The sequence below is a fragment of the Pongo pygmaeus genome, chromosome 10 (genome assembly GCF_028885625.2).
Source record: "Pongo pygmaeus isolate AG05252 chromosome 10, NHGRI_mPonPyg2-v2.0_pri, whole genome shotgun sequence".
Taxonomy (NCBI): domain Eukaryota; kingdom Metazoa; phylum Chordata; class Mammalia; order Primates; family Hominidae; genus Pongo; species Pongo pygmaeus.
The window spans coordinates 80,443,434-80,458,112 of NC_072383.2; the positions used below are offsets into that span (position 1 = coordinate 80,443,434).

The following is a 14,679-nucleotide window of genomic DNA, read 5'->3' on the forward strand; positions in this document are numbered from 1 at the left end:
TAAATTTTGTTTCTTTAATAGCAATTTTTACTTTTATTTTCATTAGGTGAAAATCAGAAGGCAGTTGAGTTTATGAATATGAAGAAATCTCATGAAGTTCAGGCAATGTCAGAGCTGATCAGCAGCATTGCTGACTACTATGGAATAAAGCAGGTAAGAGTATTTCCCTATGTTTTTAGGTGTTAAAATTATTGCCACTTTTTGGTATTATTCAAATTTCACCTTTTTACTGTCAACTAGCCTTTAAAATGTCATTAAATAATAGCATCATTTAAACATCAGATCCTTTAAACATCAGATTCTTTAAGCATACAGTGTTATTCCCTAGTATATTGTAATTTTAGAAAATTTATAGTAAAATCAAGACATGACTGTTAATATTTTGCCACACATTTCATTCTTTTCAGAGTGGACAGAAGTTAAGCTTAATTCTCTTTGATAAACTTTCACTCCAGTCTGAGGCAGCATTATGAGGATGATATTCTGCAAAACTGTTTGCTGCTAGATGTTTTCAGGATACGGGTTACCAAGCTGTAGTCTGGGATACCTGCATCATTATAGTAACACAAAGTAGTTATGTTTTTAAGACTTGGATTATATCATAGTGTTTGATTCACAATGCATTCCTGTTTTGAAAAATAGTTTTTATGGTAGATAATGATATTGGATAGTAGATTTTAAAATAAGATTAATGATTGTACACACTGGCCTATAAAAATAGTAAGTTATTTTTCTTATTCCTTGTTTATAAAAATAGTAAGTTTTTTCTTATCTCTAGAAGAAGATCAGTGGTGGTAATGGAGATTTTCGTTCCTGTAATTTTTATTAGGTATTAGAATCTTTCCATGGATTCACCAAAACTTGAGAGTTTGAGGATGATTAGAAAACTATGAAAGTTTGGCATAGGCTTGCAGAGCCACTTGTGGCAACATGGATCTCTAGGGTGGGTATAGAGTAAGAGCTAAGGTAATACTAGTTTTCAGCCTTTTCTCCAGATTCTCATACCTAAGGAATATCTATCAGTACCAGTAACAGGCTTATGGCAATGATACTCAGCTGGAGTCGAAGAGGCAAGCCCTCCCCCATGGTGCCATATCAGAATCTTGGGGAGCGAGTGCTGTTTCTAAATATCCTTCAGGTGGCAGCCAACCTCTATTAAGAGCAGTAATAATGGGATTGGTCTCTAGAGGACCAAATACATAATTTAGTTAGAATTAAAAGGGGCATAACGAACTCAGGCTTAAGGCATCAGTTAATACAACAGGAAGTCCACTGGAGACGACAGAGCCCTAAAGACAGAAAATTCAGATAACTGGTAGTCAGGTAAGCTGGATAAAGGTTACCTGACATGTACACATGGATGGTATGAATCCAGTTACAGAGTAGGAGAGTGGAGTAAAGGTCCAGTCTTGAGGGGAAATCTGGTCTGAATGAGGCAGAACAACAAGAACTGGACTTAGATTTTATATAGAAACCAAGGCAAAGACCCAGTCATTTAGTTTGGGAATACAAAGCAGAAGCAGGAAAATATAGAAGTGGCCAAAACATAATGTGTACTATATGAAAGGGATTTTAGTCAGGATTCCTATGGGGTTGGTTTTACAGATTTTACTTTTTATTAAAAATATAATGATGTATCACTGTGTAAGATTTATTTACACTTTAAATATAATTCAGTCTTAATCACTTTCTAGCCAATGTGCAAAATTTGTCCATAATCCTAACTTTATTGAGATATAAATGAACTTACATTAATTGTACAGTGTGATGTTTTGTTAGTATGTGTGTGTGTGTGTGTGTGTATATATATAAATGTTATATAAAACATATATAACATTTCATCGTGCATATATACCACATTTTCTTTATCCATGAATTCATTGATGGACATTTAGGTTGTTTCCGTATTTTGGCTATTATGAATAGTGTTACAGTAAACATGAGTGTCCAGATATCTCTTCCATATACTGATTTTCTTTTTTTTTTTTTTTTTTGGATATATACCCAGTAGTGGAATTGCTAGATCATATGATAGTTCTATTTTTAATGTTTTGAAGAACGTCCATACTGTTTTCCGTAATCGCTGTCTAATTTAAATTCCCACCAACAGTATATGAGTTCTCCTTTCTCTACATTCTTGCCAACACCTACCTTAATGCTTTTTGATAATAGCCTTTCTAACTGGGATGAGATGATATCTCATTATAGTTTTTATTTGCATTTCTCTGATGCTTAGTGATATTGAACATTTTTCATATACCTGTTGGCCATTTGTATGTCTTCATTTGAAAAATGTCTATTCAGATCTTTTGCCCATTTTTAAATCAGATTATTTGCTTTTATTCCATTGAGTTGTTTGTGTCCCTTATGTATTCTGGTTGTTGATCCCTTGTCGAGTGGGTAGTTTGCACATGTTTTCTCTCAATCTGTGTGTGTCTCTTCACTCTGATTGTTTACTTTGCTGTACAGAAGGTTTTTAGCTTGATGTGATCCCATTTTTGTCCATTGCCCATTTTTGCTGTGGTTGCCTATGCTTTTGACGTCCTACTGAAGAAATCTTTGCCTAGACCAATGTCCTAGAGTGTTTCCCCAATGTTTTCTTCTAGTAGTTTCATAGATTCAGGTCTTAGATTTAAGTCTTTAATCCATTTTGATTTGATTTTTGTATATGGTGAGAGATAGGGGTCTAGTTTCATTCTTCTGCTTATGGATATCCAGTTTTACCATTTATTGAAGAGACTGTGCTTACCCTAATGCATCTTCTTGGCACCTTTGTTGAAAATGAGTTGGCTGTAAATGCATGGATTTAATTCTGGGTTCTCTATTCTGTTTTATTGGTCTATGTGTCTGTTTTTATGGCAGTGTCATACTGTTTTGGTTAGTATAACTTTGTATTATAATTAGAAGTTAAGTAGTGTGATGCCTCCAGGTTTGTTCTTTTTGCTCAAGATTGCTTTGGCTGTTCTCGGTCTTTTGTGATTCCACATAAATTTTAGGATTTTTTTTTTTCTATTTCTGTGCAGAATGTCATTGATATTCTAATAGGGATTGCATTGAATCTCTAGATTTCTTTGGGTAATATGCACATTTTAACAATATTGATTCCCTTAATCCATGAACATGAAATATCTTTTGGTTTTTTTGTATCCTCATCAATTTATTTCATCAATGTTTTGTAATTTTCACTGTTGAGATCTTTAACTTCTTTGGTGGCATTTATTCCTAGGGATTTTATTTTGTAGCTATTGTAAATGAGATTACTTTCCTGTTTTCCTTTTGAGATTGTTCTCTGTTGTCATATAGAAATGCTACTAGTTTTCGTTACTGATTTTGTATCCTGCAACTTTACTGAATTTCTTTATCAGTTCTAATAGTTTTTTGATCGAGTCAGTTTTTCTAGGTATAAGATCATATCATCTGAAAACAAAGATCATTTGACTTTTTCCTTTTAAATTTGGATGCCTTTTATATCTTTCTCTTGCCTAATTGCTCTGGCTAGGACCTCCAATACTATGTTGAATAAAAATGGTGAAAGTGGGCATTCTTGTCGTGTTCTGATCTTAGTGGAAAGGCTTTCACTTTTTCTCTATTCAGTATGATGCTAGATGTGGGTTTCTTTATTTCTTTTCCTCTATTAATTTTAGGTTTGGTTGGCTCTTGCTTTTCTAGTGTTTTTTTAAAGGTGTATTGTTAGGTTGTTTATTTGAAAATTTTCTACTTTTTTGTTACGTGCATTTATTGCTGTCAACTTCTTGGTACTATTTTTGCTGTATCCCGTGGGTTTTGGTATGTTGTGTTTCCATTTTTATTACTTTCAATACATTTAAAAATTTCATTCTAATTTCTTCATTGACACATTGGTCATTCAGGAGCATGTTGTTTCTTTCCCATGTGTTTTTATACCCTTCGAAGTTTCTCTTGTTGTTGATATTTGACATAATTTCAATTTTTGAGACTTATTTTGTGTCCTAATATATGGTCTATCCTTGGGAATGGTCCATGTGCTGAGAAGAAGACCATGAAGCTGTTGGGTGAAATGTTCTGCAAATGTCTATTATGTCCATTTGGTCCATAATGCAGATTATGTCTGCTGTTTCTTTGCCTACTTTCTGTTTGGATGATCTGTCCAATACTGAATGGAACTGTTGAAGTCCCCAACTATTATTATATTTTTAAAATGCAGATTTAATAAATACAAATTTCATGAGGTAAGTAGAAACCCAGATTCTGAAATACATAACCTTATTGGTGACCATAGAGAACTAAACAAGAATATCATTTTTACCGCAACCATATTGCTCCCTACATGCCGAACACCCTTGTCTCTTTCATTCACATTAGCAAGGCTTCTTAATTTTTATTTCTAAAACATGTTCACTCATTCATACTTGCATGCATTCATTCATTTAGCAAATATTTCTTAGCTTTTAACCATGTTCCAGGCATTATTTTCTATACTGAGGGTGCATCAGTGAACAAAACAAACAAGAAATATAGTTGCCCTGGTGGCATTTATGTTCTAATTAGGAGAGATTGACAATAAAAAGGTTATGAATTTTAATATATATGTTGATATGTTTTAAAGATGAAAAATTAAAACAAAAGGGAGGAGCTTATCTGGGGATAGTTAATTAAAGTTTTTGATACAGAGGGGAAGGTCAAGTAAGACCTCATTGTAACGATAATAGAGTTAAAAACTTCGGAAGCTAAGCTATCCATTAGATGATCTAGAGGAAAAACTTTTCTTATAGAGGGAACAACAGGTTCAGTGGCCCTGAACATGCATACTTTGTTTCTGAAACATCCAGGAAGTGAGATTGAACAAGCAGAAAGTAGTAGGAACTGAGGTTGTGGTGGAAGAGGACAGGACATTAAGTTGCAATGTCTTGGAAGTCATTGTGATAATTTGGGTTTTTTATCCTGAATGAGACTGGAAGTCATTGGAGCCACTGGATCATTCTTTCTACTCTGTTAGGTTGTATTATGAAACAGATATTTCCACTATATTTGCGTCTTTTCTTTACCATAGTCTTTGTGGACATTCAAGCTGGTTACTTTGCAAAATTAGCTCCTGTCTGAGCAGGAGCTTCCAGAGTTGAAGCAAAAAGACGCAGCAAACGTAGGAGTTAACTGTATGAGATAAAACCAAAGAGGCAATGAGGGATTTGCTAAGAGTAGTGATATGATCGGACTTTGTTTTTCTCTGTTGAAAATAGAGTGAAAGGGGACAGGTGAGAACAGGGAGATCACTGAGAAAGCCATTGCAGTTAACCAGGCTCAGGATGGAGTTGGTATGAAGTAGCTCTGGTAGGTGATGAGATCATGGATTTGCTCACAGTTCAGATGTAGCTTATGAGAGACATCTTGTTCTTTACCTGGAGGTATGTTACAAATGTGAGAGTCATTAGCTTGGAATGGTAGTTAGATCTCTAGGTCTGTCAGCAAAATGTATCTTTACTGTCTAAAGTATAGTACCATACTAATGTTATTACAAAATTTAACCACTGCTTGTAACAATGTTTCTGTGGGAAAGTCTCCTAAACAACCCTCCCACCAGGTATTGGACTAGAGACTCTTCTATCTTCAAACCTATAATGTATGGCATATGATCCAGCAGGGAAGTCTATTGTGGGGAAGGGCAGGAGATCAGGATGGTGGGGATTTTCCTATTCTGATCAGATAGTTTGAAGACAAAACTAATTAAATAATAGAGTTTCTACTATATAGCCCTTGCATGAGTATGATATGGTATCTGCAGTTAGACTGTAGTTTCTTAAAGTCAAGAATTTACAGTTGTATGCTGCATAAGGACATTTCAGTCAACAACAGACCATATATAAGATGGTAGTGCCATAACATATAATACTGTATTTTTATTGTACCTTTTATATGCTTAGATACACAAGTGCTTATTTTGTTATGTATTCAGTACAGTAATATGCTGTACAGGTTTTTAGCATAGTTGTGTAGTAGGCTATACCATCTAGGTTTGCATAAGCACACTCAAAGATGTTTGCACAACAGAATTTCTTAATACATTTCTCAGAACATATTCCCATCATTAAGTGATGTATGACTGTATATAATTCTTCTATGTTTCCCTGCAATACCTATCTTAGAATAATAACATAAAATGGAAGTATAGGAAATAATTACTAAGTTTATTTTGTATTTATGAGACATTATTTACTGGAGTTTTTCCTATGAACTGGTCTTTTTCCTATGAACTTGTAAGACCTTGAAACGTTTTGAGGATTTAATTACGGATATGCATTACTGTAAGTATAGGAATGTTTCCTTGAGTTCTCATACTTACGTCAAGATTTCATTGACTTTAGGAATTAAAGATATGTATAAGAGTAGGTAATGATTTGTTGTGATAGTATTTCTATAGTTCTCCATTTATTTTATGAAATGACATGGCAATTACAATGTTTATAACTTTTTATTCTTATTTTTTTTTCATTGAATGTGTAATTTAGATATTCACCAACTCTAGCTTTGATAAATTTTGGTAATTATAACAGTTAATGTAACCACTAGCATAATTAAGAATATACCTATCCTCCTAAAAACTTTTCTTGTGTGCTTTTGTAGGATATTTTCTTTTTCATTCTCAGAGAATCACTGATCTGCTTTTAGTTTTGACTTTTCTAGAACATTGTACAAATGGAATCATAGTATGTAGACTTTTCATTTCAGTTCTTCCACTTAGCACATAGCATTTGAGGGTGATTGATATCTTTTTGTGTATTAATGCCTTGTTCCATTTTATTGCTGAGTAGTATGCCATATCCTATAGTCCAGATATGCTATTTGTTTTTTTATTTACCAGTTGATGGACATTTGAGTTGTTTCTGTTTTTTTGCCTACTATTCAGAGTAAGACTTGTCTGAATATTCACATATAAGCCTTTGTGTGGACATGTTTTCATTTAGATAAATTGGAGTGAGATGGATGGGTCATATGTAAAGTGTATATTTAACTTTATGGTAAACTCAGTGTTTTCCAAAGTGGCTATACCATTTACATCTGCGTATATCTCACTGTGGTGGTTGTTCGTATTTCTCTGGTGATATTAGGCATCTTTTCACATTGGCAGTGTGTATATCTTATTTTGTGAAGTGTACGTTTGAATATTTTGCCTGTTTTCTAACTGGGTTGCTTGTCTTCTTACTGAGTTGTAAGAGTTCTTTATTCTAGATATAAGTCCTTTCTCAGATAAATGTTTGGCAAGTATTTCTTTTCATTTTTATCTTTTTGAATAGAAGTTTTAATTTTAATAAAGTCCATTTTTAAAATTCTTTTGTTATTCCTGATCTTTATGTCCTACATAAGAAATGTTTGCCTATCCAAATGTCACAATTTTTCTCATGTTTTCTTCCATGAGATAACATTTTTTTCTATTATGTTTAGATCTGTGATATACTTTTAATTAGTCTTTGTGTTTGATTTGTAGCAGACAAAATTTTTTTTCCTTTTTTTTATATCAACATCCAGTTATACCAGCACCATTTGTTGAAAAACCTATCTTCTTCATTAAATTATCCTGGGCACTTTGTCCAAAATCAGTTGATTATGTAAGTGTGGATCTATTTCTGTACTGTTTTTTTCCCATTGATTTATATGTCTATTTTTATGTCAGCTGTTTCTTTCCATTTTTTCCATTGATTTATGTGTCTATTTGTATACCAGCTATTGCTATACTATACTGTTTTAGTTTTATATTTTTGAATCAGTAAAATTCTTCAACCTTATTCTTTTTCAAAAGTGTTTTCATTATTCTAGGCATTTTTGCCTTTTTAAATTATAATATCTACTTATCAATTTATTTACAAAGCTTAGCTAGGATTTTAATTAGGATTGTGTTGAAATGCGAAGAAAGAATTGCCATCTTAGCATTGAGTCCACATTTCATGAACATAGTATATCTTTTTATATCAATTTTTTAGTTTTATGCAATGTTTTATAGTTTTCAGTGTATAGGTTTTGTACATCCATTGTTAAATTTATTCCTATATATTCTATTTTTATTCTATTTTAATTGTTTTAAAATTTTACTTCCTAATTTTTATTTTTTATTTTTTTTTATAGAGACAGGATCTTGCTATATTGGCCAGGGCAGTCTCAAACTCTTGGCCTCAAGCAGTCCTCCCTCCTCAGCCTCCCTGAGTGCTGGGATTATAGGTTTGAGCCACCAAGCTTGACTCCTAATTGTTTCTTGCTACTATATTATATGTGTTCTGATGATTCGTTGTTAATTCTATTGCCGTGCCCTGACGCATTGCTAAATTCACTTACTATTTCTGTTAGCTTTTTGTATATTCTTTAAGATATTCTGCAGACATGATTATGTCATCTATGTACAAAAAAGACAGTTTTCCTTTTTCCCCTACATTATTTATTTCTTTTGCTTCTTTTTGTTGACTTATTAAACTAGCTAGAACCTCCAGTAAAATGTTGAATAAAAATGATGAGTGGTTGGTTTTTCATAGGAATAAAAAAAATTAAAATAATATTTAAGTTATATAACTCATTTGTTTACTTTAAAAAATCTAGAATGCTTTCTATTACCATTTGCCTAAAATTCTTTAATTTATTCTTTTTTTCTAACCTTAGGTGATTGACTTGGGTTCCGGTAAAGGCTACCTAAGCTCTTTTTTGTCCTTGAAGTATGGCTTAAAAGTTTATGGAATTGATTCCTCAAAGACCAATACTCATGGAGCTGAGGAGAGAAACAGAAAATTGAAGAAATATTGGAAACTCTGTCATGCTCAGTCAAGATTAGATGTCAATGGACTAGCATTAAAAATGGCAAAAGAAAGGAAAGTGCAAAATAAAGTTAAAAATAAAGCTGATATTGAGGAAGTGTTTAACAACAGTCCTACAAGTCAAGAAAAGATGTCTACCTCAGATATTTTGCCTGATTTTTCTGGCTCTGTAATTTCTAATATCAGAAACCAAATGGAAACCCTTCATTCTCAGCCACATCAAGAAGAAAATTTGTGTTTTGAAAATTCCTTTTCTCTTATAAACCTTTTGCCTATTAATGCCATAGAGCCTACTTCTTCACAGCAAATACCCAACAGAGAAACATCTGAAGCCAATAAAGAGAGAAGAAAAATGACATCAAAGTCAAGTGAATCAAATATATATTCACCTTTAACCTCTTTTATCACTGCTGATTCGGAACTCCATGACATTATTAAAGATTTGGAGGTGACTTTACTTTTGAATTATTTAAATTGATTTACAAAAACATTGTATTCAATTTTAATAGTAGCTTACTTAACATACGTGTCTTACTTGATCACATTAATCTAACAGACCAAGGAAATAAAATCATAAGTAGGCTTTCGTTATTCCCACACCTATCAAAACCTGACATGAGCCTGTTCAGAATAGAGTATCCTCTACTCATTTCAAGCCTCTTAAATCAAATTGAAGTCCTAGCACAAAAGCTAGTAAGTAAACTAAGTTCTCATTCTGCAGTTTAGGAATTGTTAAAATTCTGAACAAGTAATTAAATTTTAATTTAAATTTGAAGTAAATGGGTATCTAGGAACAAAGTAATGTTCAATGTTACACTTGCCAATATGGAATTTCCTTGAGCAAAAGTAGCTTCTAAGTGTTCTTCAAAGCTTGAACTTTTTCTAAATTACAAGTATGTCAGTTTATGTAATTGAAAGACACCAGATCTTAAAGGCAATGTTGTATGTTAAAACAGTATTATAGAGGAGATTCTAGAGATCATTTGGCCTAACTCATTGTCTCAAAAAAGAAAAAAAAAGGTAGCTTTTGGAGTTGTATTACCCTTGTAATTTTGTTTTTTTTTTTTTTAAAGAAATTCTTCCCCAAAGAAATGTATAAATAGGCCAGGCGCGGTGGCTCACGCCTATAATCCCAACACTTTGGGAGGCCGAGGTGGGCAGATCATGAGGTCAGGAGATTGAGACCATTCTGGCTAACACAGCGAAACCGCATCTCTACTAAAAATAACAAATATATATATATATTAGCCGGATGTGGTGGCAGGTGCCTATAGTCCTAGCTACTCGGAAGGCTGAGGAAGGAGAATGGTGTGAACCCTGGAGGTGGAGCTTGCAGTGAGCCAAGATCGCGCCACTGCACTCTAGCCTGGGCGACAGAGCGAGACTGTGTCCCCCAAAAAAAAAAACGAAAAAAGAAATGTGTAAATAAAAGAGATAGTAGTTCTTTTTTTTTTTTTTTTTTCTTCTTTTATTATTATTTATTATTATTAAACTTTAGGTTTTATGGTACATGTACGCAATGTGCAGGTAAGTTACATATGTATACATGTGCCATGCTGGTGCGCTGCACCCACCAACTCGTCATCTAGCATTAGGTATATCTCCCAGTGCTATCCCTCCCCCCTCCCCCCACCCCACAACAGTCCCCAGAGTGTGATGTTCCCCTTCCTGTGTCCATGTGTTCTCATTGTTCAATTCCCACCTATGAGTGAGAATATGCGGTGTTTGGTTTTTTGTTCTTGCGATAGTTTACTGAGAATGATGATTTCCAATTTCATCCATGTCCCTGATAGTAGTTCTTTATAAATTTAAATCCTTGTTTGATAGCTGACCATTGTTTTACCAATTTTTAAATGGGAAATTTTTCTTTTTCCCAGATATTTTTGGATTTAAGGGAATCTAGTGTACCTTCATTAATTCTTTTTCTTATACATGAAATTAGTAATTAAGTTACTTTAGACTTTCTTTTAGGGTTAAACAATCTCAATGACTTTAGTTTAACTTAAAAAAATGTAAATTTCTAGTACATTTTCTCGCCTTCTAATTTTCTCAAAATCTTGCTGAAAATATATGATCAAAACTGTATACAAATTCTTGTAAGAACCATCTAAAATAGGATACACTGGAAGAATGTTTCTTGGATCCTATAGCAAATCACAATTTAATAACAGAATTAACTAACACCCCCTATTCCCCCTACCCTCTCGCAACACTTAAATATTTTATAAGTAGGATAATATGGTGATTACATATTTTTGTCTCCTAGCTGCTACTTGCTAATATTAACTAATCCTATGTGATAAATACAATAAAGACTGAGGTTAAATGTTCTTTTATTTTCTTTAGGGAGAGTTAAATTAAGCTTAAAGAGAGAAATTCGTAGCTTTATTACTCTACCCTTAAGTAGCAATAAATCTTGTCTGAATTATTTTTTACTGATGACATCATAATCTCTAAATAAAACCTATCTAAACTAATCATCAAGAACAGCAGAGTAGCTGTATAACCCTCTAAAAACTGTGCTTTGAAAAGAATAGTGCTTGAAGCAACTGAGTGTTCTATCAGGTCAAAACCACTTACAGGCATAATTTTTTTTTTTTTTTTGGTAAGTTTGATTACAGCTCTCTTTTATATCTAGGACATAGGCTAAAATAACATTTTAGTAAAATAATTTTTAAAAATGTTAGTGAAACAATTATATGCTGACAACAGTTATAAAAATGTGCTTGAGAAACAAGTTAATATTTATGTTGTTTTGAATTTGTAATTTAAAGTAAATTACAATGATAAAAAATGGACAACGTTTTCTGAATTTTATTATATGGTAGTGTACTAAGTCATTTACAGGGATTAGTTTACTTAAATTTTGAAAGAACCCATTGAGATGAAGTACTGTTATTATCTCCATCTTACAGTTGAGGAAACTGAATGCTTTCCAAATCACACTGTAACAGAACTTGAATTTAAACAGGCTGTTTCCCGAGACTGTGCTCTTAATGACTGTACTACAGGTTATGCAATTAGTTCATTAATAACTATTTCTTTAACATCTCTTAAGTAAACACATGTATCTTTAATATTTACAGCTTTAAAATTAATTTTAGTTGGTATTATAAAGTACCAACTAAAATTAGTTGATGAGTAATACTTTAGAGAACACTTTGAGAGACATGATGATTTAATTTTAAAAAACTAGAAATTAATATACCTATATTCACAGATTTACACTAAAAACATGACCTTTACATTATCATGGTTTGAGTGTCATCTGGAAAGTTGAGAGGCTAATATTAGAAATTTTTTAGTTCCAAATGGTAAAAGTATGTGATTCTAATAGGGTACAGGTTTTCTCTATTAATTTTTTTTCTGTACAAGTTTCTTTTTACTCCTACTTTAACTAAATTTTTATGAGTCATGTCAAAGACAGAAGAGTATTATTAGTAAATTCAACTTCAAAATGATTGTTATGTTGAACAAGATTCTGTGCATGTATACATTTGTACTCATTATGTGTGTGTGTACATTTAAATTAGGCGTTGGATAATTAGAATAAACATTTCATAGGAGAATTTTAAATATGATGTATACTATAAAATTTGGAAAAAAATTTTTAATTAAATTTTATATTGTCATATTTGATGCGGTGTATAAACTAAGCTTTTTGTTGTTAAAGTAGAAATACCAAGTTTGCAACAGTTATTTATTTTTCGTAACAATATTTTATAAGGTTTTGATGGGCAATCTGAGATGTGAAATTAATTTTAAAAATTAATATGGTCAAAGTGTGATATAAATTTATAACAAAGCACAGGTTTGGTCTAGAAATACATGTTACATTTGATTAGTCCAATTTTTGCTTTGTCTAGTTGTTAAGCAAATATTAGTTGTAAAATGAGAGAAAATATAAACAGGTAAATAAGTGAAATGACTGAAAAAAATTCAAAAGTTGTAAAAAGAGATCACAGTTATTTTACCTATAAAGAAATAATTACTTACTATGAAAATAAAAACATAGAATACTTTTTAGGTAGAATTTGATAATTATTAACACCTTTACATATTTTAATGGATGTTTAAAATCTTCAACTCATGCTGTGGGCGGTACAATGTGCTTCTAGTCCCAGCTACTTGGGAGGCTGAAGCAGGAGGATCATTTGAGGCCAGTAATTTGAGTCAGTAGCACGTGATATTCGTGCCTGTGAATAGCCACCACAGTGCAGCCTGGGCAACATTGCAAGATCCTGTATGTAAAAATAAATAAAAATTTTAAACAACCCTCTTTTTAATTACCAAATTTTATTTTTCTTCTTGTATTTTAAAGGATTGTTTGATGGTGGGTCTCCACACTTGTGGTGATCTGGCTCCAAATACTTTGAGAATATTTACCTCCAACTCTGAAATCAAGGGAGTTTGCAGTGTGGGTTGTTGCTACCACCTCTTATCTGAAGAATTTGAAAACCAGCATAAAGGTACAAGTTCTCCATGTGTCATAATTTTTATTCATTTGAGCATAATGACTATTTTCTGTTTCTCCCCGTTTTTTCGTCATTACCGTGATTTGGATCAGCATTTAAGATAACATCTGACTTACTTGCACTTTTAGTGTTACAGTGTTATTGAAATTTAATGCATCACCACCTGTATATTTGTTATAGTTTCTTTGGTCATAAAATGGGCTTAATGAGTGCTGAAGCCTTTACAAATATTTGAAAATTTTATGTGATACATATTTTAGAGAACTTCTGTTTTAAAATACTTATGAAGTATACATTTACTGAGATAGTAAAACTGAGTTATTTTGTTATGAATATTGAATTTCAAAGTTTGCTTTTGTTTCCAAAGCCTTTTTTCATTTCTGAAGGAATACCGATATTTAAAAAAGAAAAAGTTCTTTACTGTATTTTGAAGAGTCAGCATACCAAAATTTCAGAAAACTTTAAAACTGTGTGATTGCATTAAAATAATAGTATTTATGCTACCTGTACTTAGAAGGTGCTGATGAGCAGAGTATGGAGTAGGTTTGCAAGATTTGAAGCACCCCACGTATTCATTCAGAGCAGCTCCTGAAATAGCTCTATTTGCTCCATTTTACGTGTTAAATCTTTCCATAAGATATTGTAAGATATGATTTCAAAACTTCTGGTTCAGGTTAGATGGTTATTTGGTATACTAATAATAGTAGTTGGTTTTTATGTTAGTTTAATGATATATTTATCTGTGTCCTTGCTAAGAGTTTTAGATCGGGAATTTTTAGGTTACCAACTTTTGTGTGCATTAAGATGGTATTGGTTGATCTTTTCTTAGTTTTAAAACCCAGATTAATATATTTTAATTATTTCTTATTTAGTCATGCCCAGGAGGTAAACATTGTAATTGTTTAATTTTATTGAAATGTGACAAGGTGAAACAGAAGCCATTTTAGAATTGGCACAAACTATTATGAAATATAGTTAATCAAATTATAATTATTTTATGTCAGTGTTTTGACATTTTTATTTTAGGAGAAGTATGAAATAGTGAAATTATGACTATATAGAGATGGAATGAAAGAAAGCAAATTAGCAAAAATTTAACACTAGTTTAATTTAGATGGAGAGTATATGATTGTCATGCTATTATTACCAACTCAGTTTTTTCTAAGTACAGAAATTTTCAAGACCAAAAATTAGAGTAAAAAATGAACTTATAAAAAAAGGTATTTCTACTAAATTATATACCCACATATTTACATTATATTATAGTATTTTTATGTATCTTTACTGAAATAAATGAAAAAATACTTTAATGCAATCACAGTTCTACAGCTTTTTAAATGTTCTATGTATAACATTTTCCTTAATTGGCAGTAGGGTAAGATTTATGTAGGTAAGTGCTTCCTTTTGGGGTTTATTATTTGGTTGTTAGTTCA

At 32.0% G+C, this 14,679-nt stretch overlaps 1 protein-coding gene across 7 annotated transcripts in view; it reads left to right on the forward strand.

The window, feature by feature from the left end:
• METTL25 (methyltransferase like 25) overlaps positions 1-14,679 on the forward strand; it is a 124,649-nt gene that overhangs the window by 35,179 nt on the left and 74,791 nt on the right. For all 7 annotated transcript variants that reach the window (XR_010122647.1, XM_063646527.1, XM_054443479.2 and 4 more), the window contains 3 exons: positions 47-153; positions 8,620-9,219; positions 13,093-13,240. Coding sequence is in view for 6 of the 7 variants with exons in the window: in XM_063646527.1 (XP_063502597.1) it covers positions 47-153; positions 8,620-9,219; positions 13,093-13,240 (855 nt within the window). In the remaining variant the exon portion in view is untranslated. The remainder of the gene's footprint in view (positions 1-46; positions 154-8,619; positions 9,220-13,092; positions 13,241-14,679) is intronic.